At 32.7% G+C, this 27,752-nt stretch overlaps 6 protein-coding genes and 4 non-coding genes across 12 annotated transcripts; 3 read left to right on the top strand and 7 right to left on the bottom strand.

Annotated features, from left to right (window-relative positions):
* Positions 1 to 561: 561 nt before the first annotated feature.
* Positions 562 to 2,930, top strand: cyts-1 (Tryptophan synthase beta chain-like PALP domain-containing protein). Its single transcript, NM_069528.4, has 5 exons — positions 562 to 673; positions 717 to 914; positions 970 to 1,142; positions 1,995 to 2,587; positions 2,636 to 2,930. Exons 1-5 carry the CDS (start codon positions 565 to 567, stop codon positions 2,853 to 2,855), a joined length of 1,293 nt encoding a protein of 430 aa, NP_501929.1. The 5' UTR covers positions 562 to 564; the 3' UTR covers positions 2,856 to 2,930.
* On the bottom strand, positions 1,800 to 1,820 carry 21ur-14374. The gene has a single exon (NR_056538.1).
* Positions 2,931 to 3,088: 158 nt separating the features above from the next.
* Positions 3,089 to 3,174, bottom strand: F13B12.14. The gene has a single exon (NR_056537.1). It is a non-coding gene; the product is annotated as an Unclassified non-coding RNA F13B12.14 (non-coding RNA).
* A 589-nt stretch (positions 3,175 to 3,763) lies between these two features.
* F13B12.4 (Putative pyridoxal-phosphate dependent protein F13B12.4) lies at positions 3,764 to 9,080 on the top strand. 2 transcript variants are annotated; one of them, NR_131597.1, is made up of 6 exons: positions 3,764 to 3,818; positions 6,859 to 6,972; positions 7,029 to 7,226; positions 7,395 to 7,567; positions 7,870 to 8,459; positions 8,658 to 8,892. NR_131597.1 is itself a non-coding variant. In NM_069527.9 (5 exons), the coding sequence occupies exons 1-5, from the start codon at positions 6,861 to 6,863 to the stop codon at positions 8,890 to 8,892; spliced, it is 1,308 nt and encodes a 435-aa protein (NP_501928.1). In that variant the 5' UTR covers positions 6,859 to 6,860; the 3' UTR covers positions 8,893 to 9,080. The 2 variants fall into 2 exon arrangements, 1 of the variants encoding a protein (NP_501928.1); NM_069527.9 differs by lacking the exon at positions 3,764 to 3,818 and having other exon boundaries at positions 8,658 to 9,080.
* F13B12.7 (Neprosin domain-containing protein) lies at positions 9,059 to 9,853 on the bottom strand. The gene is made up of 4 exons (NM_001027960.3): positions 9,780 to 9,853; positions 9,510 to 9,626; positions 9,289 to 9,466; positions 9,059 to 9,245 (listed from the first exon to the last, which is right to left on the bottom strand). The coding sequence occupies exons 2-4, from the start codon at positions 9,567 to 9,569 to the stop codon at positions 9,079 to 9,081; spliced, it is 405 nt and encodes a 134-aa protein (NP_001023131.1). The 5' UTR covers positions 9,570 to 9,626; positions 9,780 to 9,853; the 3' UTR covers positions 9,059 to 9,078.
* F13B12.3 (Ion transport domain-containing protein) lies at positions 9,833 to 14,540 on the bottom strand. Of its 2 annotated transcripts, none has more exons than NM_069526.4 (16): positions 14,371 to 14,540; positions 14,217 to 14,294; positions 13,767 to 13,939; positions 13,649 to 13,709; positions 13,189 to 13,271; positions 12,786 to 12,957; positions 12,666 to 12,737; positions 12,236 to 12,369; positions 11,856 to 12,081; positions 11,563 to 11,805; positions 11,331 to 11,517; positions 10,953 to 11,029; positions 10,820 to 10,902; positions 10,679 to 10,750; positions 10,347 to 10,632; positions 9,833 to 10,071 (listed from the first exon to the last, which is right to left on the bottom strand). In NM_069526.4, the coding sequence occupies exons 1-16, from the start codon at positions 14,452 to 14,454 to the stop codon at positions 9,949 to 9,951; spliced, it is 2,154 nt and encodes a 717-aa protein (NP_501927.2). In that variant the 5' UTR covers positions 14,455 to 14,540; the 3' UTR covers positions 9,833 to 9,948. The 2 variants fall into 2 exon arrangements, 1 of the variants encoding a protein (NP_501927.2); NR_131596.1 differs by having other exon boundaries at positions 9,949 to 10,071; positions 13,649 to 13,714; positions 14,371 to 14,454.
* On the bottom strand, positions 12,312 to 12,332 carry 21ur-12647. The gene has a single exon (NR_056536.1).
* Positions 14,541 to 15,250: 710 nt separating the features above from the next.
* ins-1 (Insulin-like peptide INSL5) lies at positions 15,251 to 16,962 on the bottom strand. The gene is made up of 3 exons (NM_069525.6): positions 16,884 to 16,962; positions 16,646 to 16,797; positions 15,251 to 15,822 (listed from the first exon to the last, which is right to left on the bottom strand). The coding sequence occupies exons 1-3, from the start codon at positions 16,907 to 16,909 to the stop codon at positions 15,671 to 15,673; spliced, it is 330 nt and encodes a 109-aa protein (NP_501926.1). The 5' UTR covers positions 16,910 to 16,962; the 3' UTR covers positions 15,251 to 15,670.
* Positions 16,963 to 24,532: 7,570 nt separating this feature from the next.
* Positions 24,533 to 27,432, top strand: F13B12.2 (Major facilitator superfamily (MFS) profile domain-containing protein). Its single transcript, NM_069524.6, has 12 exons — positions 24,533 to 24,662; positions 25,158 to 25,399; positions 25,447 to 25,568; positions 25,618 to 25,689; positions 25,738 to 25,938; positions 26,191 to 26,284; positions 26,332 to 26,401; positions 26,453 to 26,583; positions 26,635 to 26,969; positions 27,014 to 27,122; positions 27,167 to 27,224; positions 27,272 to 27,432. Exons 1-12 carry the CDS (start codon positions 24,654 to 24,656, stop codon positions 27,365 to 27,367), a joined length of 1,539 nt encoding a protein of 512 aa, NP_501925.2. The 5' UTR covers positions 24,533 to 24,653; the 3' UTR covers positions 27,368 to 27,432.
* Positions 25,972 to 26,118, bottom strand: F13B12.12. The gene has a single exon (NR_056535.1). It is a non-coding gene; the product is annotated as an Unclassified non-coding RNA F13B12.12 (non-coding RNA).
* Positions 27,433 to 27,752: the final 320 nt, after the last annotated feature.

Here is a 27,752-nt window from a genome sequence, read left to right as displayed (position 1 = left end):
TTGGTCTAACTAATTCTTAACAGGAAATTGACAATGATCATTGTGATTTTTGGCCTCTCATGTCATATCATCTTTAAAAGTCGTTTGAAACATCCTATCGCCACACACTGATAACTTTATCATTGAACAAGAATGTTTTTCTGTTCTTTTTTACTTCTCCTTTCAATGAAATATTTTGTGTTATTTTTTAATATAGGAAGAAGCAATATTATTTTCTGAAAATTTTCGATTTGAATGAAAGTTTGATTAATTGTTTTTGATTGGCCGGTCCGTCGTTGGGCCGTCAGAAAACCGGTAAATCAAAAAAAACGGGCCATCTAGGGACCGGAAGTACGACCGTCGATTTTTCTTCGGTTGACTGTCAGTTTTATAAAATATTAACAACATTCTTGATATAAAATTCAACCGATCGTCTGAATTATATTTCCACTTGTTCATCATCTTTATGAATTAATGCAATTTCAAAGTAATCTTAACTTTGTAGAACGTTTTTCTTGAATACAGTTATACTCCTCAACTTTTTAAAAAATTCTAGTTTAATTGAATTTTGATTTATTTTCCAGAATGCGTATTTTGATCATATTAATATCGTGTCTACTTCCGTTTTCTGTTGCTGACGATCTAACACAAATTTCTCACAATGAAATTCCAAATGAAGATATTGTTTCAGACGGTAAGCTTCTACTTTTTTTTTTTCAATTCAAAATTCTTTCCAGATGAATCAAAATGGAGGCTGGAAGCAATACATAAAATGTGGGAAGAACGTCGAAAAATGGGTCACACTCCGTTGGTGAAGTTCAGTCCACCAGGTTTTCCGAATACTGATATATTCTTCAAAAATGAAACAGTTTCCGCCACAAGAACTTTGAAACACAGATTTGCGTGGGCTCTATTGCTTTGGGCAATTGTTGAAGGTACGGTTTTATATGCAACACCTTTTATATTTTTATATTTTGTATTCGATTACAGGGAAAGTCACATCAAAAACATCAGCTGTCTATGATGCAACATCGGGAAACATGGGATCTGCAGAAGCTTATATGTGCACTTTAGTCGGGATTCCGTATTTCGCCGTAGTTTCTGAGGAATGTGAACAAGAGAAAATTGATAACATTGAGAAATTTGGTGGAAAAGTTATAAAGGTAATGGTAATTTACATTCTTTTACGTAAAACGTTTTATATTGTTTAAAAAGTCTAGGGAAAATTTCTTCGGTGATACTAATGTCTATGATGCAAGTTTTAGAAAAACTTAATAAAAAACTAAATATTGAATATTAAAATGGAGTATCTACATTGTCGGTCAATATTCTATTCGCTTTTGTTTTTGATTAGCTTGAGTTGTTCAAACATGTATACCGTATTTCCTCTATTAGTCTTGCAGCCTTTATTAGTCTTGCACCCTTACGGACCAATCGAAAATTAGTCTTGCAGTCTCTATTAGTATTGCATGCAAGACTAATAGAGGAAATACGGTAACTTAAATACTACGATAGTTCGAATAGTATTTTCAACTAACAAAATGTTCAAATTATTTTTTCTTCACAGTGTTTACATTCCATATGTATTTCACTGCTCACGTCTCATCAAGAAACTTTCTAGAGTTCAAAACACCAAAAAACCATGCTCACCAAAAAAGGCAAATATCGGAAAATCAACAAAAAAAGACAGCCCTGGCCGTCCCCCATGACAGCGCTGTTCTTATCTATCAATAATAATTTTTGAATATGGAATATCCTTTTGTTCCGCTTGTTTGTTTTTTATTTTAATTATGACGTTAGCTCCACATGTACATTTTTTTCTGTGAGATCTTGGCTGGGAATTCAAGTTTCAAAAGTTAAAAAAAATTAGTAGAGAATCTAAAACCTAATTTCATTCTTCTTCTTCTTCTGACTGACTAGTAAAGAATATGGTCTTAATATGTTTTATTAATTTTTTAAAAAAATTGTTCCAGAATTTTTGTTAATGAAATAGTGTTTAATAAAAAAACTTCCAGGTACCAACTGCTCTCCGAACTACAAAAAGCAACGAATTTGCTATTGAAAACAATGGCTTTTATATAAACCAACAAAAAAACGCTGCACTCGCTGAAGAGTTTCATGAAAGTGGAGATTTTATTAATTATGAGTCTTCTAATGTCTTCCATGAAATTCTTGTCCAATTGAAAGACAATGAGAAGCAAACTTCAAAGGTACCTGATTTCTTTGTTCATCCTGCTGGCACTGGTGGAACTGTATCATCGGTTGGAAGATATGTAGTCAAATATGGTTTACCTACAAAAGTTGTTCTTGCTGATTCACAATTTTCGGTTTACTATGATTATGTAATTGGAAACAAGTTCACAAATCAAACTGGAGAAAAAGTCTGGAGAGCTCCAGGAATTGCTGGAACAGGATATGGATATGATATTGTACCAATACAGTATGGAGAAACAACAAGTTTAACAAAAAATGTAATAAATGAAGCTATGAAGATGCCTGATATTGCAACAGTTGCCGCCATGAGAATTCTTAATGAAATGGGATATAATGCCGGTGCATCAACATCTCTCAATTTTTTGGTTTGCCTTTACAAAGCATATCAAACAAAGTAAGTTTATTTCTTTGGCAAGTTTCCTGAAAAAAGAATTTGATACAGACAAAAATCATCCAACAATGAATATCAGCTTACAATTGCAACTTTGGCTGGTGATCCCGGAGATTTTTATCATAGCACTTACCTAGATGACGGATGGGTTGATACACATTTAAATTATGTTGGCGGTGTGACTGCAATGGAATGTTGGAAGAAGTTAATACAAGAATCTATCGATACGGGATCCAATTTCTATTTGAATGGACTCACAATGTGTTCATGATGCCTTAATTATGTTGTTTTTTTAAGTTTGGCAATTTATCTAAATTTTTTTGAACAATGAATAATATTAAGTGTTTAATATTTACTCGTGTTGAACTAAATATTATAAATATAAATACCCAAATTTAAACTGATGATTCTCCATGAAAACCTTTACTGAAGTGAGAATCTACGTGCGTCTCCACCAAACAGTGCACCAAAGATTCTTTGAAATGACATCATAATTCATCGAAAGAACGGGTCTACAAGCAAGAAACGGTCGATATGCAAATGTACGTGTCTATTGGCACGATCATGTTGCCAGGTCAACCAGATAACGGAAAATCTATAAAAGCAGAATGGGGATAAGGATCCAGAATTCATATAAAGTTTCGCTTTTTATGTTTATTCCATATTTGTTAGAGTCTTTAGGATTTTGGTAAAATGTAAAATTACTACCATGGAGTTTTTCAGTAACTAGACAACTGTAGGGTGAAGCTTTAGATTGTCTCATGCCTATCTGCCTATGTACCTACGTACTATCTATTTTCTGAAAATTGGTGGTATTAAAATGTTACCTCATGCTATATGCTCATGCTATTAATTAAAAATAGTAAGAATGAAGCAGGCATGGTATTTTGGGAAAACTAATAGTAAGAAAATTAATTAAATAGTTCTTTCAAAATTATTAGATTTTCTTATTTATTTTTCCGAAAATATTTTACTTTTTTAAAGATCAAATCGACTATAGATTTTTGATTTCTCAACTTTAATACCTTCCAATTTTCTAATTTAATATCAACCTAGTATTTATTGAAAGCGATAAGATCAAGGGTTCACACCGTTTTATTCAATTTATCTTCTTCAGATATCTCTTCATAAGCTTAAACCCGTTCTTCTCATCTATATCCATTCTCTTTTCATACAATTATTAGTAGTTTCCATCCTCTTCTTTTATCCTAATCATAATTATTTGGCACATCAGGTACAAATCTATTGTTTTTCTTAATCTTCCTCCCACTTTTATGTTTGTCTAGTTTCCATGACTATCCTTTGAACCCAAAATTTTTCGTAAGATTAGGATTAAAAGTGCTCGGTGAAACCTATTTTCGATTTCAAAAAAAAAAAAAGAAGCAAAATGATGTCAATTCTTAATCTATCTACAGTAGGAAATGCGCGCGTTTCTTGATTTAATTTAAATTTCCGATAAGAAGCAAAAATCTGGAAAAGTGTGATGGAACTTTAGGCACCACATTTTTTGGTAATGAGCATCATGCTGCAAAAAAATGATTCGATCAAATCTAAAGGTCACATTTCAGAGCATTCATCGAGATTTGGTGGAACCGATTTAGATGAATGTGACAAATTTCTAGTCCGCAATTACAATTTGAACAGTTAGTGAACCTTGGTCAAAACTGGTGCAAGATTTGATAGCTGCGTCTAAGTTTGGTTCAAGTTTGATAAAATTTTTGCTAATCTCGAAATAAATAAGCTTGGCACGTAAAGTTGGGTGAGAGAAAGTTATAGACAAACAACCGGCTCCTAAATTAGATTTTTGGAATTAATAGATTGCATGAATATTTTTGGTACCTTTTTTGTTCAATTTTTTTCACAGGAATTAAACATTAAATGCATACATTGTTAAAAATATATAGATATGCGCATCACTAGTTTTCAAAATTGATTTTTTTTGTTCCAGGCCCTAAAAAATCAACTTCAACTGACATCACTCTTCTTAATAATTGAAAAAACGCCCGCGCATCATGGTTTATTTTAAACTTAAAGACAAATGAGTATTAGCAAAAGTGGCTTAAAAATGTTTGAAGGTTGTTTGAAACAAGATATAAATCTATTAATCGATGCAAGTTTCTTTAAGGGCAGAGCTAAATGAACAGTTCCGTTTTTTTCGCAGATAGCTTTCTCGGTAGATACAAATATGATTGTACATCTTCAAAGCGTCCCATAACTTAAACGTAATGGTAAATTATTTTTAATTTAAATGTGAAACAGTGAATAATTTTCCTAAATATGTTCATTTACAAAAATTAAAAATGACCGAATATCATAATGAAACAGTTTAGATTTTTTAAAAATTTCAATCAAAGTTTTTTTTGGTTGGTTTCTTTCGAGGCTATAGCAATTTTGGAGCTTTTTCAATGTTCAAACCAGAGATGTGCGGCAAAAAATATTTGTCCGCATAGTTCGGGAGATGCATTTTGCCAAAAACCCAGCAGTTGTCTTTTTTCAGCAACTTATGGATTTCCTTTTTTGGATATACAAATTTTCACTTTTTAAAAATAATAAATTAAACTCATTTTGTGAGTGTTTGTATAAATAGTTTTCGACAAATTGTAATTTTCGGGTGAAAAATCTGAACAAAATTGAGTTAAATTTTTAAAAACTCTTAAATTTCTAGAAAGTAATGTAGTCAAAATTTAAAACCTTTACTCTAGATTGAAAACGAACAGATGTTTTTCTGCAATCAAATTAATTAATTTGCAACATTTAAACCTCTTGACGTACTGAAATTGTTCTTTTTTGTTTATTTCCTTGTTCTCTTACAATTGGCAAATCTTTTGTTTGAAAGCAGTAACACATCATACTTTTCCAGACTAATCTCTTCAATAATTTCTATGAGTTTAAAATGAATTAAGACAAAGGTGCAAGAAAGATATGACATCATTTGACCTACATGCTTCATTTTAATTTGTATACCGCTTCAAAATGATATCATTTCAGAAGATGATGCGATTTGAAACAAAATTTGAGAAGCCGTAGTGTATGTAGTAGTTTTAATTAAATCAAATCATCTTAGTATAAACTGCTTCCGGTTTCCGGAATCTAAATTCAAATCAAAATTTTTTTGACTTGACATTTTTAGAAAAATGGCAAGAAACTGATCTAGAGACAACCAGACATCAGTGATCAGCTCCGATTCTTGGTTTACTTGGACTGAACAAAATACGTAAAACAAAGAAATTAACGAACGAATCTTTATTGTGCTTTAAAAGCATTAGTTGCAAGGAAAAGAACACTTGGAGGGTAGCTCAGGCTACTGTAACCATGATTTTATATTTTTGTTTTTTAGGTTTTCTGGGGAACTTTCAAATCTCCACAGGAAGATCCAAATCTGGGTGTTATTCGTTTATTCAGTGTCTTCAAAGATTTTTATCGTTTTGCAAATAACCTTCATATCCAAATTTATGCAACAATTTTGGGACTGGCGGATTTATTTCTAAACAATTATGGGAAATTCAATATAATAAAAATGTTCGAGCCTTATATATATTAAAAGTGCGGAAAGTTTGTATAAAAGTGGTGCCGAATTGCCGAGAAGGTTTTGAAACTCTCTAGCGTTTAAATTTCGACTGAAACTTAAAAATGGATTATCGTGTATTTTGGCAGTAGGCACGGGGCAGGCATATATCGCCTTGCACGCGGACAGACAGTCTCATGAAAAAGTTATCTTTCAGTTCTTTTTACCAACCTTAAATTTACTATATATTATTTTAGAAAATATCCTTTTACGCGCAATTTTTTGAATAGAAAGCTTCCTATGACATTTAGCAGAGTTTAAGAAAAATTTAATTTCTACATTTCAAAAATTAGAGAATTTTGTATTGTCCAGGTATTATTTTTTGTTTTGAAGCACTATTTCAAAATGAGTATCATTTCAAGTCATATAAGAAATGAGTTTAATTTTGATCAGCTTATCATTGAAACCGGAACTCTTGCAAAAAGAAAACTTAGATTCATAAATAGTCGCATCACTTATTTTTTTAATGTTTACTTTTCATTTCAAGTTTTTTATAAAGTTCACTTTCTAAACACTCCATGAACCATGTATACTATAATAGTTGTTTGACTCCGGAAACTGTGCTCTTTCATTAATTTGTGGGCGTGGTCATGCTCTTCATTGCGTTCGAAATTTCAATCTTCCTACTGTACTTGTGGGCGTGACCCCGGACTTATAAAAGAAAATTCCAATTGATACATCAATCACAAATTTAATTCATCGTTTTCAGCCATGAAACTACTTCTTCTGGCTCTGTTTCTGAGCATATCCGCAAGTTGCCTTGCAGAAGATATAACAAAAATTTCTGAAAGTCGAATTCCGAATGAGGATGCTGTACCTGATTGTTAGTTTTTTTTTTCTCAAGGTCTTTTTAATTCAATAAACATAAAATATTTTTAGATGAAGCAAAATGGAGGCTCGGAGCAATTCAAAAATTATGGAATGAACGACGAAAGATGGGACACACACCAATGACAAAATTCAGTCCCCCTGGTTTCCCGAACGCCGACATTTTCTTCAAAAATGAAACTGCCACAGCTACGAGAACGTTGAAGCACAGATTTGCATGGGCTCTTCTTCTTTGGGCTATTACAGAAGGTTAGTATGTTATTTAATTGGTGAAGTACAGTGTATCTGCGAAAACTTATATTCTGCAGGTTTTTTACTGCTAAGCTATGAGTATGAGAGCTATGAGTAAGCTAGTCCAGAAACGTTAAATAAATAACATTTCTCAAAAAAAATTTCTGCAAATTTTAAAATTTCCAGGAAAAGTGACTTCAAAAACATCCGCTGTCTACGACTCAACATCTGGTAATACTGGGTCTGCTGAAGCCTACATGTGTACTTTAGTCAATGTCCCATACTATGCTGTCGTTGCTGATAATTTGGAAAAGGAGAAAGTCAAGCAAATTGAGAGTTTCGGAGGAAAAATTATCAAGGTACTTCTTCTACTTACACAGAGTCACATACAGTATTTTTGGTTTAATTTTCATTTAATATTGACCAATTTTTTGAGTTAGCCAAAGTTTTTCCAGTTTTTAAGAACTCTAACCCCAAAACTTTCTCATTCAACTCAACGCCAATTTCTTATAAAATTTCTTTATAGAGAAACAACTTTTATTGTGTGAAATTTCGCGTTAAAATTTTTAAAGATGAGGGAAGCGTTGTTAAGAAAGTTGGAAAATGTCGAGAAAGAAGCAGAAAAATAAAAAAAATTATTGTAAGTTTTGCTTTGTTTCAGGTTCCTGTGGCTCTTCGCAATGCAAAAGCTAAGGAATTCGCCGACAAAAACCACGGATTCTACATGAATCAATTTGGAAACGCTGAAAAAGCTGAAGAATTCCATGAAAGTGGAGACTTTTATTTTGAGTCCACAAATGTCTATCATGAAATTATTGTTCAACTCAAAAAGGACAAAGAGCAAATTGTCAAAATCCCTGACTACTTTGTTCATTCAGCAGGAACCGGTGGAACTATTTCGTCAGTTGGCAGATATGTCGCTAGATATGGAGCACCTACAAAAGTCGTACTCTCCGATTCTCAATACTCTTTATTCTACGATTATGTAATTGGACATAAATTCACAAATCAATCTGGTGCAGGTATTTGGACACCTCCAGGGATTGCTGGAATTGGTTACGGATATGATATTGAACCAGTGTGGTACGGAGAAACAACAAGTTTAACAAGAAATGTAATCCATGAAGCCATGAAAATGCCTGATATTGCATCAGTAGCTACAATGAGAATTCTCGATGAAAAAGGTTATAATGTGGGACCGTCAACATCACTCAACTTCCTTGTTTCTCTTTACAAAGCCTATCAGAACAAGTAAGTAATTCAAACTGACATCATTGCAAACTAATCCGTCTAGAGTATTTATTCGTTGTCTTTTGACGACTTAAGCGTTTACTAGTACATTTAAATTTTTGCGTTAAAAAATATGTTTTAATAGTTTAGTTTACGCAAGCGTATCAATATACCTTGCGTATACCTTGGCTATCAAATCTTGATGAACACAATTTTCAGAGCCAGAAAATCTGCTATCAAGCATCGTCTTACGATTGTTACACTGGCTTGTGACCCAGGAGATTTCTACCGTAGTACGTACCTTAACAACGAATGGGTCGAGAAAAGTTTCAAGAAGTTTGGAGGTGTTATGGGAATGGAATGTTGGAAAAAGCTGATTCAAGAATCAATTGATACGGGTTCTGATTTCTATTCGAAAGGTCTCACTATGTGTCCAGGAGCTTTTAAAGTTTAACTGTTTTGCATTTCTGTGTTTTTGTGTCTCTCCGTATTGTACAGGTTCGTAATTGATCAATTTTAAATTAGATTGTTTTTTTCGAAAATAGAACTCATAGTTCCAGTGATTAAGTCTATTCCCGTGCATGAGTTTTGTGCTTGCTTTGATCTGTATTCAAGTTTAATTGAATAAACTATTTATTATTTAATTATCTGAAAACGCAAAAGTTATAATATTTGCACATAAGGCAAATATGAAAATATACACAACAAAAATTGACCAGTCGACGCCGCGAACAACAGGTTGATCAAGAAAACCATATTGAAAATCAATTGAATCTTTTTTGCGACCATCCGGTGTGTAGATGATTCCTGAAAACAGAAATTGTGATTTTTCAAAGTTCTAAAAACTGACCTGTCAATGATCTTTTCGAACAAATGAACATTTTCTTGCAAACTTCACAATATGTTGGACATTGCACAATATGTGTTGAATTATTGTCAAGAAAAGCCAACCCATCGTAAAGAGGACAGCTGACAACTTTATTTCCGATCGAAAATTGAAATATTTCAGTTTTGTTGCAAACTTCGTTCTGAAATGCGGACTTTACTTACATGGCGAAAATTTTAACTCACTTGAATACGGTACATTCTAGTTGTCTTGGAAACAAATTTAGGAATATCTCCCGTTCTCATTAAGGAAGTCAATATGTTAACTTCATTCGGATCTTTCTCGAATAGTTTGATTGCTATCTGAGTGCAAATTACATTAGTATGCAAAAATGTTTTACAATAGATAATTTGCAATGAAAAATGCTGCCGACAATTGTAATTGTTTTTTGAAGTTTTAGCAATGAAAACGCCCGCCCGCCTTGTGTCCAGTTTCAATCACCTTACAAAACTTACTTTTAGCGATTCCACATATTCTATTTGAAAACTAAAACAACACAACACGAAAAGATAGTTTTTAATATACATCTTTATTTGAAATAATGTTCCATAAACTTTCAAGTTGTGCAATATTATTCCACGTTTTGAATGTTTCGTTTAAAATAATAAATTCCACGCGAAATTGCTAGAACGTTGTTTGAGATCGTATTCTTCTGAACCGGTTCGTGTTTTCAATTTCAGACATAATCTCCTCAAATCTAGTTCGAATGAGGTCCGTCTCGAGGCGTTTCCTTTTACGGTCAGCTTCCTGAAAATTGTAGAAATTTCAAATGTTAGGTACAGTAGGGTAATTAAAAACTACGTTCCCACGAGTTAGATGCTCAGCCAATGCTCGGTGAATTGGCTCCTACTCAAAAACCCTATTAACTTTCAAAAACCGCTCTTCCATAGAAGTTTTACGAAAATTTATTTATCTATCTACTGATATAATCAAAATTAAAATTGAACGTCTCACACTAGAGTGTACATAGCTCACCGTGTGTCAGTTAACCAATAAAGACAAAAATATTGCAGGAAACTCACCAAAATGCTCATTTGCTCTCTGACTAATTCCACTGACTTTTTCTCATCTTCTGTAGGACCATCCCATCGATTCGGGTTAGATATTAATCCATTCATTACTGCTTCATATTTTCGATTTTTCCTCCTTTCTTTTGCATATACTTTCCCTTCGAAAATGTGTAAAATTTTCATAAAGTAATTGGGTATAACTCCAATGATTGGAATTTTTGATAGAAAAAAGCAAAAAGTTTTGAGAATGTAAAAGAGCAACGAGAGTGGTGCAGGAATCCATAATTTTTCTTCATACCTGGAAATAATGTGTCTTGCTTTTTTTCTTCCTCAGTTGAACTCACTCAATCAACCGACTATACAGTTTATATTTCCAGTAAATATGTGAAACTTTGTCAATATCTTCATACTTTTTCCTGGAAATTTCAACTTTTATCATTGGGTTTTCTATTCTTGGAGTTTTCCATTACGCCCTGATAACATACGATAAGAGTGCGGTAACCAAATTCACAAGGAGTACACTTGAGACCAACATGTAACAGAATAAGAATACAGGTATCATACTTGTCTGGAAATTATATTTTCATGAAAGTTTTGGATCTTAAGAAAATTGCGTACTTTGAACCAGCATTGTACCGAAGAATCAGTAATGACGTCCCAGTTCAGAGGTGCTGACGAGCATTTACTGACAGTCCCTAAATAAGACTTTTGATTAGAAGCGTGCTATCAATTATACAACAGACTCAAAAGTTACTACAAATCTTTGAGGTATTCCTGTATTGCGCCTACTTTCAAAATAAAAGTGAACATTTTTTCATTTGCTAACTGCAAATGCAGAGGTTGTAGGGACGTACGCTGGAGGACAAACCTGGACGTTTTTTGGAGCTGATTGAAACCAACGCAGAACATAGTGATGTGACTTATATTTTTAAACGTTTCAATTTTTGAAATCCATAAAAAATATATTCCTTCAATCTTCCAAAAATGAAAACTAACCTAGTTTATCCTCCTCATCAGCTTCTCCAAAAATTTCAAATGCACCACTACTGAAAATCAGCCAAGGCCAAACGACATCGGTTATATTTGGAGTACTCTTCAAATGCCCCGCCAAACTGATATGACAAACTGCATAGGTGAACCAAAATACCATAAACACAAACATAAATTTGACCATTATTGGAATCTGTAATCTGATATTTGATAAGTCAATCAGACAGTTTTATGTTACCATTTTCTTGATCATAAGGACAATTGAACCAAAAAATGCATCGACATTTGCAATTTTCATGAGTCGGAGAGTTGCAAAAACGAAAGAAAAATAAAAGAATAAGTCGGCAGAAATGATTGCAAAAGCTCGAATAGGCCATGTTGGAGGAGCAATTACAGCTACAGACCAGGCTATCATTGTCATTGCAACCAAATAGTTACGGTAAAGATCAGCTGTATTTCGTTCAGCCCAATTATAGAAACCCTGAATGTGTCTTAATGCTGACTTCATGATATAATATTCGCAATTCTTACTCTTTGATAAACCAATACAGCCATTTCAGTTAGATATGCACACTGCCAAACTATAATAGCCATTTCATCCAAAAACTCGTCTAATTCATTCATAACCATTGTTTTTCGTGTCATTGTCATCAAAACGTATGCATAGAATATCACGTATATTAACCGAAAAAGAGTGTGAATAACATATTTTGCATTTGGAGATGTATAGAAATTGTAGACTCGAATAAGAAAATTACTGAAATTAATTGAAACATTGCGTATAACTGTGATGACAGTTAACTAGCGACAGTGGGAAAACATTTAAAACTACATGGTGCTTAAATGACTAAAGTGACTATTCTCGCACCATAAGAGTAGTTTTAAACTTTTCCTCACTGGAACTTTCAAACCTATAAGTAATAGAAGTCATATTCCCAGAATGATCCATTTTCAACATCATTGTTTTGATTTCTCGTTTCTTGATTCTCTGCTTTCCGCGTAAGAAAAACAACGGCGGAAAAAAGAAAAATAAGAAGAATGCCATCTGAAACCGTCACAATTTTACGAGGAATAATTATATTATGAATACAGTTAATATGTATATTTGTTTTGAAAATATAATTTTGGTTTTATTCTTATTGCACAAATTTATTAAAAAATTGATTCCCTCCATTTTTTTTAAAGAAAAATTGACCATAGTTCTCGTAGTTCAGAAATGTTCCATTATTAAAAGATCTATAAGATTCATATCATGTTACATTTCTCCACCCTCATCTAATTTCCATTTATTCTCTGATTCCTTTTAGTTCACAAACATCCTGCTTTGCTCATAAAACTCACTTGTCCTAATTTGAAACCAGGCTGCCATCGAAAGTCAATTTCTCGTTGGCATGCTGGATGAGATAGGAAGTTCTGCAATTCGAGTCATAAATCACTTCTAATCCCACTCAAATAACAAACTTTTGCCTTCGCCGCCGACGCTAATGCCATCACTTCCATATCCTCTTCAACTGAAGGGCATCCATCTGTATGGATAAATAAATGATAATTTGTATCCAATACAGCTCTAGTGTCTCGTTCACTTGTATGAAAACATTGATCTAGAAGTGCAGTGCATTCATCGTCAAACGAACTGAAATTTTAAGAAAATTACGACGAATTCACACTTGATACATCGGAGTCTGGGATAGAGAAGTTTGAATTTAATTTGTAATGAACAATTTTTAATTTCTAAATAAAAGAAAATTTGACTTCAAACTTTGATCAATGTCTAATTCAAATAAATCAGTCCTTCTCAACTATTTTAGAATTTCAATTTAAGATCCAAATTTTAGGTTTCCTTTCACAAAAACAGTTGACTCACTTTTGAATCTTTTCAAATGCTTCGGCAATGACCGGCTCGTGTTGTCCCGAAAACAATTTCCTCATTTTTTCACTGACGTACACCTGCAATAATGGCTTCTGTTGTTCCTGATTTCTTTTAGTTAAAATTTTAAGTTTAAATAAAGAAAAAAAACAACTTCGAATCTCATCGAAATATTCAAAAGTGCAAAACATTACTTGAAAGATCTAAATACCAGGTTTCATGGCCTCCGGAAACATATGTATAAAAAATAGTTAATTCTTTTTTTGTAGTTGATTAGTTTTATTTATTTTATGTAGAAACCGTAATAAAATTAGAGTAACGAGATAAAAGAATAATAGAAAATTTGCAATTAACAGTCCCGTTCAAAACCTTACACTGTGAAGAAATCATAATATTTCTATTGTCAGAATCTGTACATTTTTGTTTTTTTATTTCTTCTAAATATTTCCAAACATACCACTAGTAACCCAGCAAAAATCGGATACTCGCATTTAGCCCAAATCTCGTGAAGATCGCTCCTGAGCTACACTTTAGTTGCTTTTTCAACCGCCAAAATCCCTGAAATCTTAACATACCTTTTGAAGAAGGAAGACGCGATTAAGTGCAACATGTTTGTGTCTTTAACTTGCGATAGATGACATTTAAGAATAGGTTGCATCGTGTTGTTGATGAATTCAAAGATTGATCCACCGACCGTTGCAAACTTTGGATTACGTTCAATGACATCATATGTTATGAACAGCTTCTCCTTTAAAGTTTATATTAATGTTCAATAGTTTATTTATTAATGCTGGATAATTTCTAGAATATATCCTGAAACGAATTAGGGAAGCAGTTAAAATTCTAATTATTTATATTTTGACAAAACATCATAGAAACCGTTATCAATGTTTAAAACTTCTAATATCTACATAATAGTTTTGTTTATATAATATAGTATATAATATAGTTTTGGATCCATTAAAATCGCTATTTTTATCAAATCCTATCATTATTTTTTCAAACTTTCGAAAAAAATTTCTTACTTCTTGTTCCATTTCGTTCAGCTTATTAATAATTTCCCTTGACGACATATCTACGGAAGTGCATCGTGACGGTTGTATCTAAAAATGTTTTAATTCTTTTGCGTAATTGAGCAGAATCATTATGTACATACTTTCAAATTCTTATCCGACTTACCCAATATTTATCATCCTCAATAGAAAAATTTCTTGTTCTAAATTTGATAGTTTTCCGACGACCGGATGGAACGTCGAGGTTCATCTTGAACTGTGCTACTTTCTGACGCAGGTAGTACGTTGATATAGCGAAAGAAAAAGACAGAAAGTAAAAATGTTATCAAATTGAATGAGGCTTATCAGTGGCAATTGTTTGCTCCACCATTCTCCCAATTTCGGAAGACGCAGGAGACAGTTGAAACATTAGAGGAGTGGGGGCGGAAAAGAAACAGAAGTTTGAAAGTTCAATAATCATCAATTAGAGTCTAGCTACTTGGAAATATTTACTATTTTTGATATAGGCAGGCCGGAGCCTGCTATGCAACTTTTCTTTCAATTAGAAAACACCTGATTTATAAAGCTTTTAATATTTCCAGTTCTCTAAAACAGTCCCCATTCCCGAAGGGCTCGCGGGCCCACAGGCCCGTTAGTCCGGCAAATTGGTCAATCGGCAAATCGTCAAACCGGTAAATTGCCGGAATTGTAAATTTCCGGCAAATCGGAAAACCGGTGAATTGCCGGCAAACTGGCAAATTGACGAATTTTCCGGAAAAGTGGTAAATCGGCAAATTGCAGGAGTCGAAGTTTCCAGCAAATAGGTAAGTTACCGAAATTGAAATTTCCGGCAAATCGGCAAACCGGCAAATTGCCAGAGTTGAAAATTTCCGGCAAATCGGCGACCTTGAAAAATTCATTCAAAATTTATACCATTTATTTCTATAAATAGGTTCAACATTTGATCACAAATGTGACAGCATGTTTGAACGTCAAACTAGTAAAACTCGTTGATTTTCTCATAAGTTACGCAATTTAATAATGCATAAGATAAAAAATGTTTAAGATTGAAACAAAATTTAAATTTATTTTTTTCAAATTTAAAAAGAATGGATGCATCAGACGACTGTGAAGTTGAGATCAGGTCAAACTGGATTGAAAGATATATCGTGGCAAACTAATAAAGACCAGAAACTGTTGGACAGGGAAATAGAGGAAGGATAGGCAATTTCACTATTATCACTTTGTATTGTCATATTATGCAATTAAAAATTTGGATTATTATCAAGAAAGAGAAAGATTGGAAACGGCAACGACAGAGAAGAGAAAACAAAGAGAGGAGAGAACAATTCAAATATTTTCAGATAGAAAAGAAAAGGTTAGGGTCCGGTGAGCTGCCAACGATATTGACCTGATCAGAGGCCTCCGCGCAGTCTAATAATGCAGCGCACGAGACCCGATGATGAGAAAATATGATGAATAAGTTATCAATTATCGTCCTGATTGCAGCAGAATGTTTTGAGATATGCAAATGAACATCGCTTCTCACAACATTCTGTCGCAATTCCGCCTCGCTTTTGTTGGTGGTGAATGTGAAAAAGATCGCGAGTTGTTGGTGCATAGGATTGGTCGGCGGAACCTGAATAATACATTTTGATTGTAGTTTTGATTGGAGAATAAATACTGAGGAGTTTCAAAATATATTATATTGATTGAACACACAGAGGTTTACTTGTGCCTACAGGCCTACAGGCGTTTGTATATTTTTTGTAATATGGATCTGAGTTGTAATCTATTCAAAATATGAGGTGTGGCTGTGTGGAGCTCAATCCATACTTCTGCTGAACGAGTCATGTGTGGTTTCGGTTTTTTTATTGTCTGATCATTTCAATCCGTATCAAATTTGTTTTTTTTTTCTCACAAAAATCAAGTAATTGATAGTCTATCAGTGTTTTTAATAGTTTCATAATCATTTCAAAAACTTATTCATTGTCCCTAACTTATAAATACTTGATTTATTTTTGTCTCTTGCTTCTATTTTGGAATATATATGCACTTTATTCGATTTCAAGCTAATTCAGTGACTAAATTAGTGAATTATAATTATACGTCATTTAATGATTTTCAACTTCAGAACCTATTTCAAACTTTAAAAGTGACAACATCCATTTGGTTTTTTGTCTACGTATTCTCAACACTCATGACTTACAATATAAAAAATCTAACATTAAAATTGTCTTGTGGTTATAATTATCTCTCTTTTTCTAGACAACTATCAAATGACAAGCTTGACGTAGTTAATTACCATCAATCAAAACTCAAAATCTATCAAACAGTAGGTATCTCAAAAGTGCATTAATATGGACTTCAACATTGGTATCTTTGAAGAAAAAGCTTTTTTGAGCATCGTGAATGTTTCATAAGGTTTTCCACCCCCGGAGACCCCATCGAGAATTACTAACGTTTGAAAGCGGTTAATCCAGTGCACAGCTGATTCCGGCATACTGCTAAAAGGGTTGTTGTGAGACGTGATCCACATAGTCGAATCGATGCGTCTGAAGGCGTCGGCGACGAGAGGAGAAGGATCGCGAGAAAGCCAAAGAAGAACGAGGGTCTGGAAAAATTATTCGAATTAAGATGCAGGGTAAAAGATGAATAATGTCTGGACTTTTTCGACGTCAAGATTCAAAATAAGCTCACCTGTAAACTTGACGAAACCAGTACATTGCGTACTGTCGTAGCGTGTGGCCCGTTGTTGAGAGCGGTGAGGAACTGAAAAATGCCCTATAAATATATATTTCCGAGTACTAAAAACGAAAACGAAGATGTGTCAAAGAAGACGAAGTTAGCGGGCTCAAATTACACTGTATGTGATTCATTAAAATTAGCTCCGATTACCCGACGACGTCGATAAGAAGAAGAAGCGTATAAAGCAGAAGACAAGGATAGTTATGAGGGGGTGGGAAAGAGAAGGCAGACACCTTCAATTATGACGTCGGATGGAACAACGTCTCCAGAGAGATTTGGAGGAAATGAGCGCACGCCATATAACTATACATTTTACTGATTGCGTTTCAATATAAATATCTTAATATTTAAATTTGATAAACGATGAGAAAAGTGGAAGTGAACATTAAAGCATAGACGTAGATGATTTCCTGTCTGCTCGTTTGCAGTCAGGACAAATTTGGAAGAAATAATTTATATTTCTATTTATAAAGTTAGATGCACTAATAATTAAATAAGAAAGGAATGACGTTCCATTGAATTTTAAAAGGACAAGTTGCCAATGTAGATGAGAACTGTAACACAAACTTTCAGAAAACGTTAGATTAACACTCTTAGACAAATTATAAATTCATGATTAATAATTCCAAAAAGACCAGGAATTTCAAGAAATTTGAAGTAAACAAGAAGGCGTTTTGAATCAAAAATTAGAAATTAATAAGGATGCAACTAAATAATAAGAGAGAGGCAAGAGATATGAAGGAGAAGAGAGTTGGTTTGAATAAGAGTGAACTGAACAAAATGGGCGGGATCATATGAAGTTGAGAAGTTGTCGAGAGATTCGATTTTAAACTTCTTTCGAGCGAACGCATCATTAAAAGTGGATGTGAAAAATGTGAATTGTGAATTGAAAATTGCAAAAGTGTAAGGAAATTGGAACGGAAGGTTTGGAATATTCTACGGACTCTTTCGTGAGAGTATTTTAAAATTATGCAGTATATCGCATTAAAATTTAGATCGTTAATTGAGAAAGCAGGTTCATATATTTCTTGTTGATGAATTTGTATGTTTGTTGAAAATTTTCGGAGTATTTTTATAAAGTTGTTTTCATTAATGGGGAGATGATTTAGTAACTGAGAATGTCGAAATACGTCAAGTGTCCAAATTGCCGAACCAAAAAAAAAGGTTTTCCGCAAAATATTCCAAAAAATGCGCTTACCGGAAACAGTTCGATAGCCCTGAATTCGCCATAAAACGGGATTTTCCTAATAATCAATTAAAGCTATTATTGTAATAAAAATATTATGGTAACTTCTATATCATCAAGTGTTCAAAGAGACCGTGTCCGGAAAAATTGATTTTTCATAAATGAGTGTTCAGGTTTTGCCACACTGAATGATGAAGAATGATGAATATCAGACAAATATTCACAAAGTTAGAAATGCCTAGAATCTACCGAAAACTTTTCCTTTTTCAAACGCACTTTTTATTGATAAGTGGGCGTTATGATTGATCAAAAGACGTCGGTAGTCACACTTTTGTCAAAACTGCAATTATTTTTTGCTAGGGGTAATATCATGAGTAGGTAGTTCTCCGAAAGTCTTGATGATTCTTCAAAATGTCGTGGTTTCAAATCTTCGAAAACGTTTTGAGCATTTCAAATGTAAATCTGGAATTTTTCTCGAAACTGTTAAGATATGTATTGAACAAGTTTCAAACAGATATGTCGCTTAAAAATTATTTTGAATAGCGCATTTGAAATAAAAATTACATAAGTCAAATCAGATCATACATATATCAAGTTTACCAACTATCATGGTGAAAAGCGAGTAAAAGTACAGAAATCCCTCCTCCACCCTAGAAGCTGTTTTTTTCTTAAATCGGATTAATAAAATTGGATAGCAGGTGTGGGTGCTTGAGTGCTCACACAATTTGAATATTACGTTTTTTTTATTCGAACCTGAACTTTGAATTCAAGATAAAAGTAAAAGATGAAAACCAATGAGTATTGTGTACGTTAAAAACATCGTGGATTTATAAGAAAGCATTTTGAGGGTGTTGACATTAATAAATAGATTAATAAGATTAAAATTGAAATCCTTGACCAATATCCCGATGTTCCAATGTTTGTTAGAATTTAGAAGAATATATGAGATTTCCCTAGTAAACATGACAATAAACAAATTAATGGAAATTTCAAGAAGAGATTATCCAGCAACTTTCGAGAAAAGTCATCGATAAATATATGATAATGGGAAGATGAGATAGGGAGATCAAAAATCAGTAGAAACAATAGCAAAATGTAAACTTTTTATAAGCAATCTTGAAGAAATTATTAGCTTTAAAACAGGGGTGGCCGCACAGTCGATCAGTTTAAAATTCTTTTTTTTATTTGAAAAAATTTTTACTTTATAAAATCTGAAATTTTCGGAAATTGTTGGATTTGAACATAGAATGTAGCATCTTTGAAAATGGCTAAAACTGCCAAATGTGGCCCACTACCTACTTTTATTGCTGATTTTTTTAATGTTCTGTCTGATATATTATAATTAGATATTTGATATGAGAAAATGTTCAGAATTTCATTGTTCGAAAAGTAAAACAAAAGTTGTATAATTCTATGAACTGTTAGTCTAGTATTTTATCAAAAGAATAATATATTATTTATTTCACACCAATTTTTCGAACAGAAATTTATTTTGAGAATTTCTCAAAGTTTTTTCCAAACAGGAACCAACAGAACGTGAATCAATAAAACAAACTGGTTTCAATTGAAAATAAAAGAGTTTTCAAGGAAACGTTTCGAAATTGGCAGCTTTTTTAGAAGGGAGAGAGGTAATTAGTGAGATGAATGGGAATAGAAGACGTGAGAGTTGTCAGAAAAGAAATGTTTATGAATTTGTGTAACCAGCACCAAAGGGCTTCAGAAGAAACATCCGGCTAAGAGCATTGGAGCCTATTGTGAGATGAGACGAGAACGGTGTAAAAGACGTCATGAAGTGAATGAGGATATCTTTTCCTCAAAGAATAGGTTTCAATATGTATACAGAAATAGAATTAGACATTAATATGTCACATTGTCTAGCATGTTACAAATATCATAAGGTTGGTCCTAAGTTCTATATTCTGAACCCAAAGGTCCATATTTAATGTAGAGTAAATATTGCAAAATAATGTGGCACTTCAAGATCAGAACTTCAAAACTAGGGCTGGAAAACTGACAAACCAGCCATCGACACAAAATTTGAATTTTTCAAGAATCCATTATCATATTCAAAATCAATTTTTAACTCGGTGAACCATGAATCCCGACACGGAACTAGACAATAGAAGAAGACGAAGTGTTTGAGATCGAATAATGCATTCAGAAGACATTTTCAGAGTGTCTCCCTCCTGTCAAGATTCAGATGATGTCAAAAATGAAGCTGTCAGAAGAAGAAGAAGAATTGAAGAGAATTATTGTGACATGAAATAACAATCATACGAGGTAAATGTCGATAGACAGAAGTAGATGAAAATTCGTAGTATCAAAAGAGCTCTCTAGTGAGATAATAATCATGTATCTGACAAGTAGAATTGGTGATTCAGGAGTTAGTCACGTCACAGAATAAACCGATAATAGAGTGAAAAGTAGCAGCAAACAACAATCTGGAAGGTATAATTTATGCATGATATTTGGAAGAGTTGGCAAAGTTTACAAGGAAATGATCGAGCTTCTGTAAAATATAGAAAACGACAAATGATCTCATAAAATATAGAATTTGGCTGCTCCAAACTTCAAATTGGAAAATTTGTACACCTTTTAAAACACTTACCAGAAAAATTGTAGCCAACAACCCAGTTTTTTTTTAAAGAAAATCCAAATAATGCAAAAATATCCTTGCACCTAATTGTTCTACTTTAAAAAATTTATGAAAAATCGGTGAAAATTTTGCCAAGCAATAATCAACTGACAAAATATTTGTTTCTTCCTTTTGCTATAGTTTTATTATAATAGTTTGCATATTTAAAACTAACTGCTAAAGTTAAAGAATTAGGTGCAATACTAATGAAGAAATTACAAATTCAAATGATATGGCATGTGACAAAAACCAACGAATAGTTTTTTGGTATTCAATCTGCAATCTGAGTTACATTTTTAATGCAAAATAAATATGAAGCATATGTGCACATGGAAACAAAAAAGAGCCCAGTGTTTGCACAAAAATAAAAATAAAATATCTGCAGATAATATTTTATGCTGAGAAGCACGTTCGGCTCAAAAACAATCTTATTGGAGACTAACGGTTCCAGATGTTCTATTTTGATATGATTTTTAAAAAACTTGTTTGTCGTGAAAAAGTACAGAACTCAAAAAAATAATTTCGGTTAAAACATATGCATCTAGGCAGGTGACATCGAACTTCCGTGAACTGAAAATGTCAGTTAACGATAGTTCGTACGTTAGCACTTACTTTGAATTATTTTTATTTTCTAAGATTTCACCAAAAATAATTGTTTATCACAATTCATAGTCTTGGATTCCCTAACTTTGGCATTTCTCCGTGGTGAAAGGCACATGGAAAATACAGTACTGTAAGTGATATGTCTTTTATGAAAAAAATGTTTGTTTTTAATATCAAACAGCAACCATCAACTTATATATTAGGCGTTTGTATTCATATATAAACAAATAGAATACAAAATGCACAACGATGAACAAAAAAGAAAGCAGACATGGCGTCATTCCATTGCTCTACCTAATTTCCATAAGCCTCATCTATTTGTTACTAAAAATACAGAAAATTGTGACGGAATCCGTATTAAACGAGCGTTGAAATGAGAGGAAAAGTATCATATTTTTAGATTTTGAGTTGACGCCCAAAGTGTCCAACACTCTAATTGGATAGAGGATGTGTGCTCCAGAGAGAGCTCTTTTTTGGGAAGAAAGTGCTAATTGCTGTTGGATGTACTAGTTGACATTGGCTTTTATCATACATCAAAAGGATGAAATGAGTAATAAAGTGATAAATGTTCTGATCTCTCAATGAAAAAAGAAGGAAGAGAATTTGTATTTTCACATGAAAACAAATAAATTATTGGCGGAATTTAACAGCGGGAAATCAGGGTTTATTTGATTGTATGTCTAGAACTTTTCTATTCAAGCTTGGGAGACAGACAAAATTCTAAAAAATTATATATCAATTGTGGGACGAAGTGTAAAAACCGTGACAACTGCATGCAAGACGGCAGTAACCAAAGTTATTTTTCTTGGATTGTAAGTGTTATTGAGTCAAAATAAAATAATGGTTCTCGGCTACTTTTTACCATTGTCAGCCGAGTTTATTGAATAAATAGAACTATGTTCTTGCAGAAAAGTAATCGAGTCGTTTTCTGAGGAAAAAAGGGTAAGAAGATGGATTTGTAATGTAATGACACCCCTACTCATTTGAGCTTGTGTGCAAAACAAAATGGGATTCTCGATATTTTGTGGCACAACTATACGTTACAAGGAGAGTGAGTTGGAAGAAATGTCATTTTTGAATAAAAATGATGTGATACTTTGAGATTTAGGCAGCTGCGGATAAAACTTCAATTTTACTGCAAAATAGATGAAAGGTTCTTCTATAGGCTTTTTCCGAGGTACAGTTCTCGATTTCAGCAAAAGTATACTTTCTAGGAAGAAATCACTAAATCTAATAAAATAATTGCCCAGAACTTGCAAGTGGGCATTGTTTTAAACTTTGAGCCCTTTAGAACTTTCCCTACTAATTATAAATCCTTAAACGGACAGGAAACAGGAAGCACGATTATTTTTTCTATCTGCAGAAAAGAGAAAAGCTCAGAAGAAAACATGTCATGAAAGGAGGGGGATAAATAGTGCATAATTGATGAGAGCGGAATGTTTAGAAAAGATTACAATGGTCTCGTTACTCCTGTAATTTTGAATGAAATGTCAAGATCAAAAAACGAGCACAAATAATTCCTAATTATTTACCTGATCCTTCAACTTTTAATCCAACCTCGTCATTATATAGTGTTGAATAAAGCATTATAAAGCTGATTGAGCCGATTGTGAGCTGGTTAAGGTTAGGATTAAATAGATAACAAAATGAGAAATATTGACTTGACTTTTCGATTCAATCTCTGAATACCTGAATATATTCGAGGAAACATTTTTGAATCAGTGCCTGATTGAAAACTATTGAAGGAATAATTTGGGGGGAAAAAGTGGACGGTAATTTAGCAAAAATTATTTATTTCCAACTTGAAATGTCATCATGTGAGGTAATTGTGTGAGTATCAAAAACAAAGCTAATTTGGGTTTTTACAACATCAGATGAATCTTCCTAAATAGTTGCGAACCAACGAACAAACGTCATTTACGCATTTTTATTTAGATCTCTAACAGTATTTTCAAATTTTTCACAGGTTTAGGAATTTTAAATTTGTTTCTTATCAAATTTTTGTGAAAGTTCTGAAAATAAATTTAAAAAAAAAAGAAAATTCATGTGTAAGTTTTTAGAAAGCAATGAGACAGGAATGTTTGTGTCTACGTAAAACTTACTGTATTATTGATATCATTTTCAACAAAAATAAAACTACAGAATACTATGAATAATGCAAAAAGAAAAAATGTAAGAAACAGAATTATGTCAGAACCACAATATAGTAAATGTAGAATGATTTCTGTTTTCGTGGGAACTGCTATTTTTTCTTTTAGTTTTATTTAATTTTGGCACGTTTTGAGAACACATTGTCCTAAAAACAATAAACTATATGCTAGCCTATTCTCATATCAATTTTATTTTCAAATTGAAGAATTTAATAAAACAGCATAACCTCATCTATAAAAATGAGTAATAAAAGGTTTAGAATAGCTGTCCTGCAAACTTTGAAATACTAAAAATGAGAATATATTTTCTTCCCTGTTACTTAAAAATTAGTATTCTTTGTTCATTTGTTCTGTCCATAAACACGTTGAGTAGGTGCATACTAAAAATAAATAAATTGCTAAATAAATCTTAAAAAGCAAACAAAAATTGAAACGTATACTTATACGAGTGGGGCTGGATTTATAATATTTTATCAAATAAAACAAGTATGGAGTTTCTAAAATATTTTTCCACATTCTACTGGTATCAAACCAATATTAATTTTCTTCACTTGCCGATCAGTCTGGTTTTCGAAATTTTAAAAACTAATCACAATAATAATTACAATAATTATAATAAAGTTTAAAAATCGTTTCAAGAAGTGTAAATTTAAACTGAGAACCATATGGTAATACTAAATTTTGACAGCATTATATACGTATGTTAGCAATTGTATTTTTACATTTATCCGTGACGAGTAAGAAAAAAAAATGAAGCAACTTGGCAAAAAGTGGCTAAAACATATTTAGTCCTCCTGACTAATGACTCAAAAAGCTGTGCTCTGCACTAATTGAATACTCTTTTGTCATGCCAAAAATTATGTCTGTTTTCCTTAATTCCCTTATGTATTGGTCGTTCGTATGATTCAGAATCAAAAGTGAGCACATCATTTGAAAGATCAGTGAGCACGAGAAAATGACTCTAAACTTTAACAATATCATAAGTCATAGAAAATCACAAAACAATGATAAGATAAAAACATTTTGAAGAGTGGAAAAGTACGGGGTATTGATTATTTTCGACTGGTGCATGTGGTGCTTTAATTGTTTTTAATATTTAATTTTAATAATAATTGTTGGTGTTTAAATTTGATACGATTCTATAAATCATGAAGCAAGTAAGTATTTTTAAATGTTACAAAAATTAGAAATAAATCTAAAAATTATTTACTGATCTGAATAAAATAATTCAAACGCGTGGTTGTTTTTTAGCTTTTCTTCAAAATTTTTTTTTCTTTAAAACCACTTAATTATTTATGCAAAAAACGTTAATCTGATACGCGCTCAAGAATTGTAAGTGAGCAGCTTGTGCTCAAAAATGTTCGGAACAGACCGATTCGAGCGATTTCAGTTTGGAAATGAGTATGACGAATTGTCAACAAATATTCAATGTTCAGGAAAAAGGAGAGAAACCAAGCCATTAAGAAAAGTTATTAAATTAAATTTTTTCTTCAGTTTGTTATAGGAAAAATGAAAATAATTTTTTGAAGTTGTAACTTTAAAAAATCAGTTAAAAGTTTTTAGGGATGTCAAAGAACTTCCAGGAGTGTAGAAAAAAGTCCATAAATTTCAGTGGTAACTTATAGTCAAAAAATACCGCCTTTGGTTTACAGGTAACCGCCGCTGTTCCAAACGCAATATTTGGCCAAAACAGTTTTATGATTCGAAATGTAATTGAAGACCAGGGAAAAGTAGTCTTCATATGTCTCATTACAATACTTTTGTCGATTTTACCTGTTGGATACTATATTGTTTTATTGAATGTACCGGAAAAAGTGTTTCAAGCATTCATATTTGATCATTTTGAAAATATATTTGGTCTTCAGCTGAGCAAAACAGAGGAGAGCTTGGTTTGGTGAGTTGGAACTAAATATTTGTCAAAAAATAAAACTATTATTTCAGGTCACTTACAGTATCTTCTCAGGGAGTTGGTGCTTTAATAGGATGCCTTATAGTGTCTCCAATATCAAAATTCGGTGCAAAAGATGTACTGATGCGTCTGAACAACGTCATTCTGATTGCAGGTGACGTAGGCGTGGGTTTTCAAATTAAAATATTTAAAAACATTTGTAGGCTCACTTCTGATGTTTTTGTCCTATTGGATTACATTCCCGATTGCGTTTATTGTAGGCAGAATTTTAACTGGTAAAGATAGGGGGCTTTCATGAAGAATATATAATCTATCAAATTTAGGTGTCTACACAGGTTTAGCTTGTGCATTTGCCCCACTTTATCTCCAACAAATAATACCAAAAAATATAAAAGGATCTATGAGCTGCTTTCTGCATATTGCAGTATGTTTCGGATCATCACTTGGAGCAATTTTCTCGCTTCCGTTTATGTTTGGAAGTGAGACAACATGGCCGATTCTTGTCGTTTTACCTGCGGGTTTTGGTTAGTTCAGAAAAATGAGCATATTAGGACAGGCGGATTTTCTGCCATGCATGCCTGCCTATAGTCTATATTTGCATTGTTGAATGATCTCTGTGTGGTTACACATTGTAAACCTCCTAATTTCTCATTTAAAGTAACTCGTTGGAAGTTCAATGATAAATTTAAAAATGTTCAAGGGTATTTTTGGCGCTGTTCGCATTGAAAGGCACGCATTTTTTGTGACTTGGAGCAAGCACAGAGAAAAACTTTTAGGTATAATTATGCTGGCGGCATCATATTTCATCCCAGATACTCCAAACAATTTATTGCAAATGGGAAGATACACAGAAGCTATCGAAAGTATTAAGTAAATTGTGAACAAAAAACTAGCATTATAGAAATTGCAATTTATAGATTTTATTACGATATAGAAGATAGTGACGAAGATGAGATAATCAAAGAATATTGGGACATGGTACCTGAGGTACAGCTAGAATAGAAGAGTGCAAGGTTAAGCTATAGTTTATATTTTCAGATGCCTGAACAACTCTCACTTTGTTCGGCTTTCTCGAATTCTTCCATTAGACGGGGGATTTTGCTTGGCATGGTTGTAAGTGCTACTCAAATATTTTCGGGGAGTATGGTTACAATTTCATATTCTACAGAGTAAGCTTTTCATTTCTTTCCTGATTTCAGAAAAAAATATATTAATTTCAGAATGTTTGAAGCAGTATCCTTCATTGATATTCTTGTCCCATTCCTACCTGCCCTTGGTTCCATTCTATCAATTCTTCTAACTATCCCAGCTCTCCGATGGGTTGAGACAAGAGGAAGACGACCATTGCTACTCAAAACACTAATGTTTTGTATAATTGCAAATGTCTTTCTTCTAATATTCACTTTAATATCAAGTGATAGTTCTGGATGGGCATCTTGGGGATTCGCAGCTGCATTTTTCATGTATGGTATTGGATACAATTTGGGTGTTGGACCAGTTGCATATTTCCTCCCAGCTGAATTAGTTCCACCTGAAGCAGCGAGTGCAAGTTTAGGTGAGCTTATTCTCATTGATAACCCCCATTTTCTCAATTAATAGGTGCGGCGGTTGCTGTGAATTGGATTTGTACAATTACCACGACACTGTTTTATTATCCATTGAGTAAGACTGTTGGAGGATGGAGTTACTTGATATTTATTATTCCAACGTTCGTTTTTTTTTCACGATAACTTTTCAAATAATTTTATTCAGGTCTATTTTCTCAATGATTTTATGGAGGTTACTTCCAGAAACTAAATTTCATTATAAGGTTTTTCTCCAGAAGCTTTTTGAAATTTTAAATTTTAACATATTCAGATTGATCCATTGGAAATACGACTTCTGACAGATCTCGGACCATCAATTGCTCCGAATTATGGTACATTAGACCTTGACGAACCAACTTTGTTTTGAATCGCTTTTTCAATAATTAAATAGTTTGTTTGTTTCCATGTCATAATAAAATACGTTATCTTTTTTGCAATATTAGCTATTGAAAAAGCAGATATTGAACCAATCATTCAAATCGAAGCAAACACTAAAATTTCCGATTCCGACTCAATTTTGGTGCTTCGCTAAATATATAGTTTATTACAGAAAAGTATTAATGTCACATTCTGCAAAATATGGAACCATTTTCTATTTGAAAACAGCTTTTATTGTAAAAAGAGTTCCCGAAACATCACATTTTTTGAAGAAAAATCAGAATTTTTAATTTTTAAAAACCCTACTGTAAGAAAATTGTGTTCAAATATGTACTGTTTCTCTTTTACTACAAATTCCGCATTTAGATCTTTTA

This window comes from Caenorhabditis elegans, chromosome IV, assembly GCF_000002985.6.
Source record: "Caenorhabditis elegans chromosome IV".
Lineage (NCBI taxonomy): Eukaryota > Metazoa > Nematoda > Chromadorea > Rhabditida > Rhabditidae > Caenorhabditis > Caenorhabditis elegans.
Note: the sequence above shows the minus strand (reverse complement) of the source record. Positions and strands in the feature narration are given on the sequence as shown.

Excerpts from the sequence above, each read along its gene's own strand:
- cyts-1 (NM_069528.4), top strand. The coding sequence starts at position 565 with ATGCGTATTTTGATCATATTAATATCGTGTCTACTTCCGTTTTCTGTT. Across the intron at positions 1,143-1,994 it reads TTGGTGGAAAAGTTATAAAG|GTACCAACTGCTCTCCGAAC; the intron begins GTAATGGTAATT and ends AAAAACTTCCAG. Across the intron at positions 2,588-2,635 it reads TACAAAGCATATCAAACAAA|ACAAAAATCATCCAACAATG; the intron begins GTAAGTTTATTT and ends AATTTGATACAG.
- F13B12.4 (NM_069527.9), top strand. The coding sequence starts at position 6,861 with ATGAAACTACTTCTTCTGGCTCTGTTTCTGAGCATATCCGCAAGTTGC. Across the intron at positions 7,227-7,394 it reads TCTTTGGGCTATTACAGAAG|GAAAAGTGACTTCAAAAACA; the intron begins GTTAGTATGTTA and ends TAAAATTTCCAG. Across the intron at positions 8,460-8,657 it reads TACAAAGCCTATCAGAACAA|AGCCAGAAAATCTGCTATCA; the intron begins GTAAGTAATTCA and ends CACAATTTTCAG.
- F13B12.7 (NM_001027960.3), bottom strand. The coding sequence starts at position 9,569 with ATGAGAACGGGAGATATTCCTAAATTTGTTTCCAAGACAACTAGAATG. Across the intron at positions 9,467-9,509 it reads CTAGAATGTACCGTATTCAA|AACGAAGTTTGCAACAAAAC; the intron begins GTGAGTTAAAAT and ends TCCGCATTTCAG. Across the intron at positions 9,246-9,288 it reads TTCGAAAAGATCATTGACAG|GAATCATCTACACACCGGAT; the intron begins GTCAGTTTTTAG and ends TTCTGTTTTCAG.
- F13B12.3 (NM_069526.4), bottom strand. The coding sequence starts at position 14,454 with ATGAACCTCGACGTTCCATCCGGTCGTCGGAAAACTATCAAATTTAGA. Across the intron at positions 12,958-13,188 it reads GCATTTGAAAAGATTCAAAA|TTCGTTTGACGATGAATGCA; the intron begins GTGAGTCAACTG and ends TTAAAATTTCAG. Across the intron at positions 12,370-12,665 it reads CTGGTTTCAAATTAGGACAA|ATGGCATTCTTCTTATTTTT; the intron begins GTGAGTTTTATG and ends TGACGGTTTCAG.
- ins-1 (NM_069525.6), bottom strand. The coding sequence starts at position 16,909 with ATGTACTGGTTTCGTCAAGTTTACAG. Across the intron at positions 16,798-16,883 it reads TGGTTTCGTCAAGTTTACAG|ACCCTCGTTCTTCTTTGGCT; the intron begins GTGAGCTTATTT and ends TAATTTTTCCAG. Across the intron at positions 15,823-16,645 it reads TGGATTAACCGCTTTCAAAC|GTTCCGCCGACCAATCCTAT; the intron begins GTTAGTAATTCT and ends TGTATTATTCAG.
- F13B12.2 (NM_069524.6), top strand. Across the intron at positions 25,690-25,737 it reads TGTAGGCAGAATTTTAACTG|GTGTCTACACAGGTTTAGCT; the intron begins GTAAAGATAGGG and ends TATCAAATTTAG. Across the intron at positions 26,402-26,452 it reads ATTGGGACATGGTACCTGAG|ATGCCTGAACAACTCTCACT; the intron begins GTACAGCTAGAA and ends TTATATTTTCAG.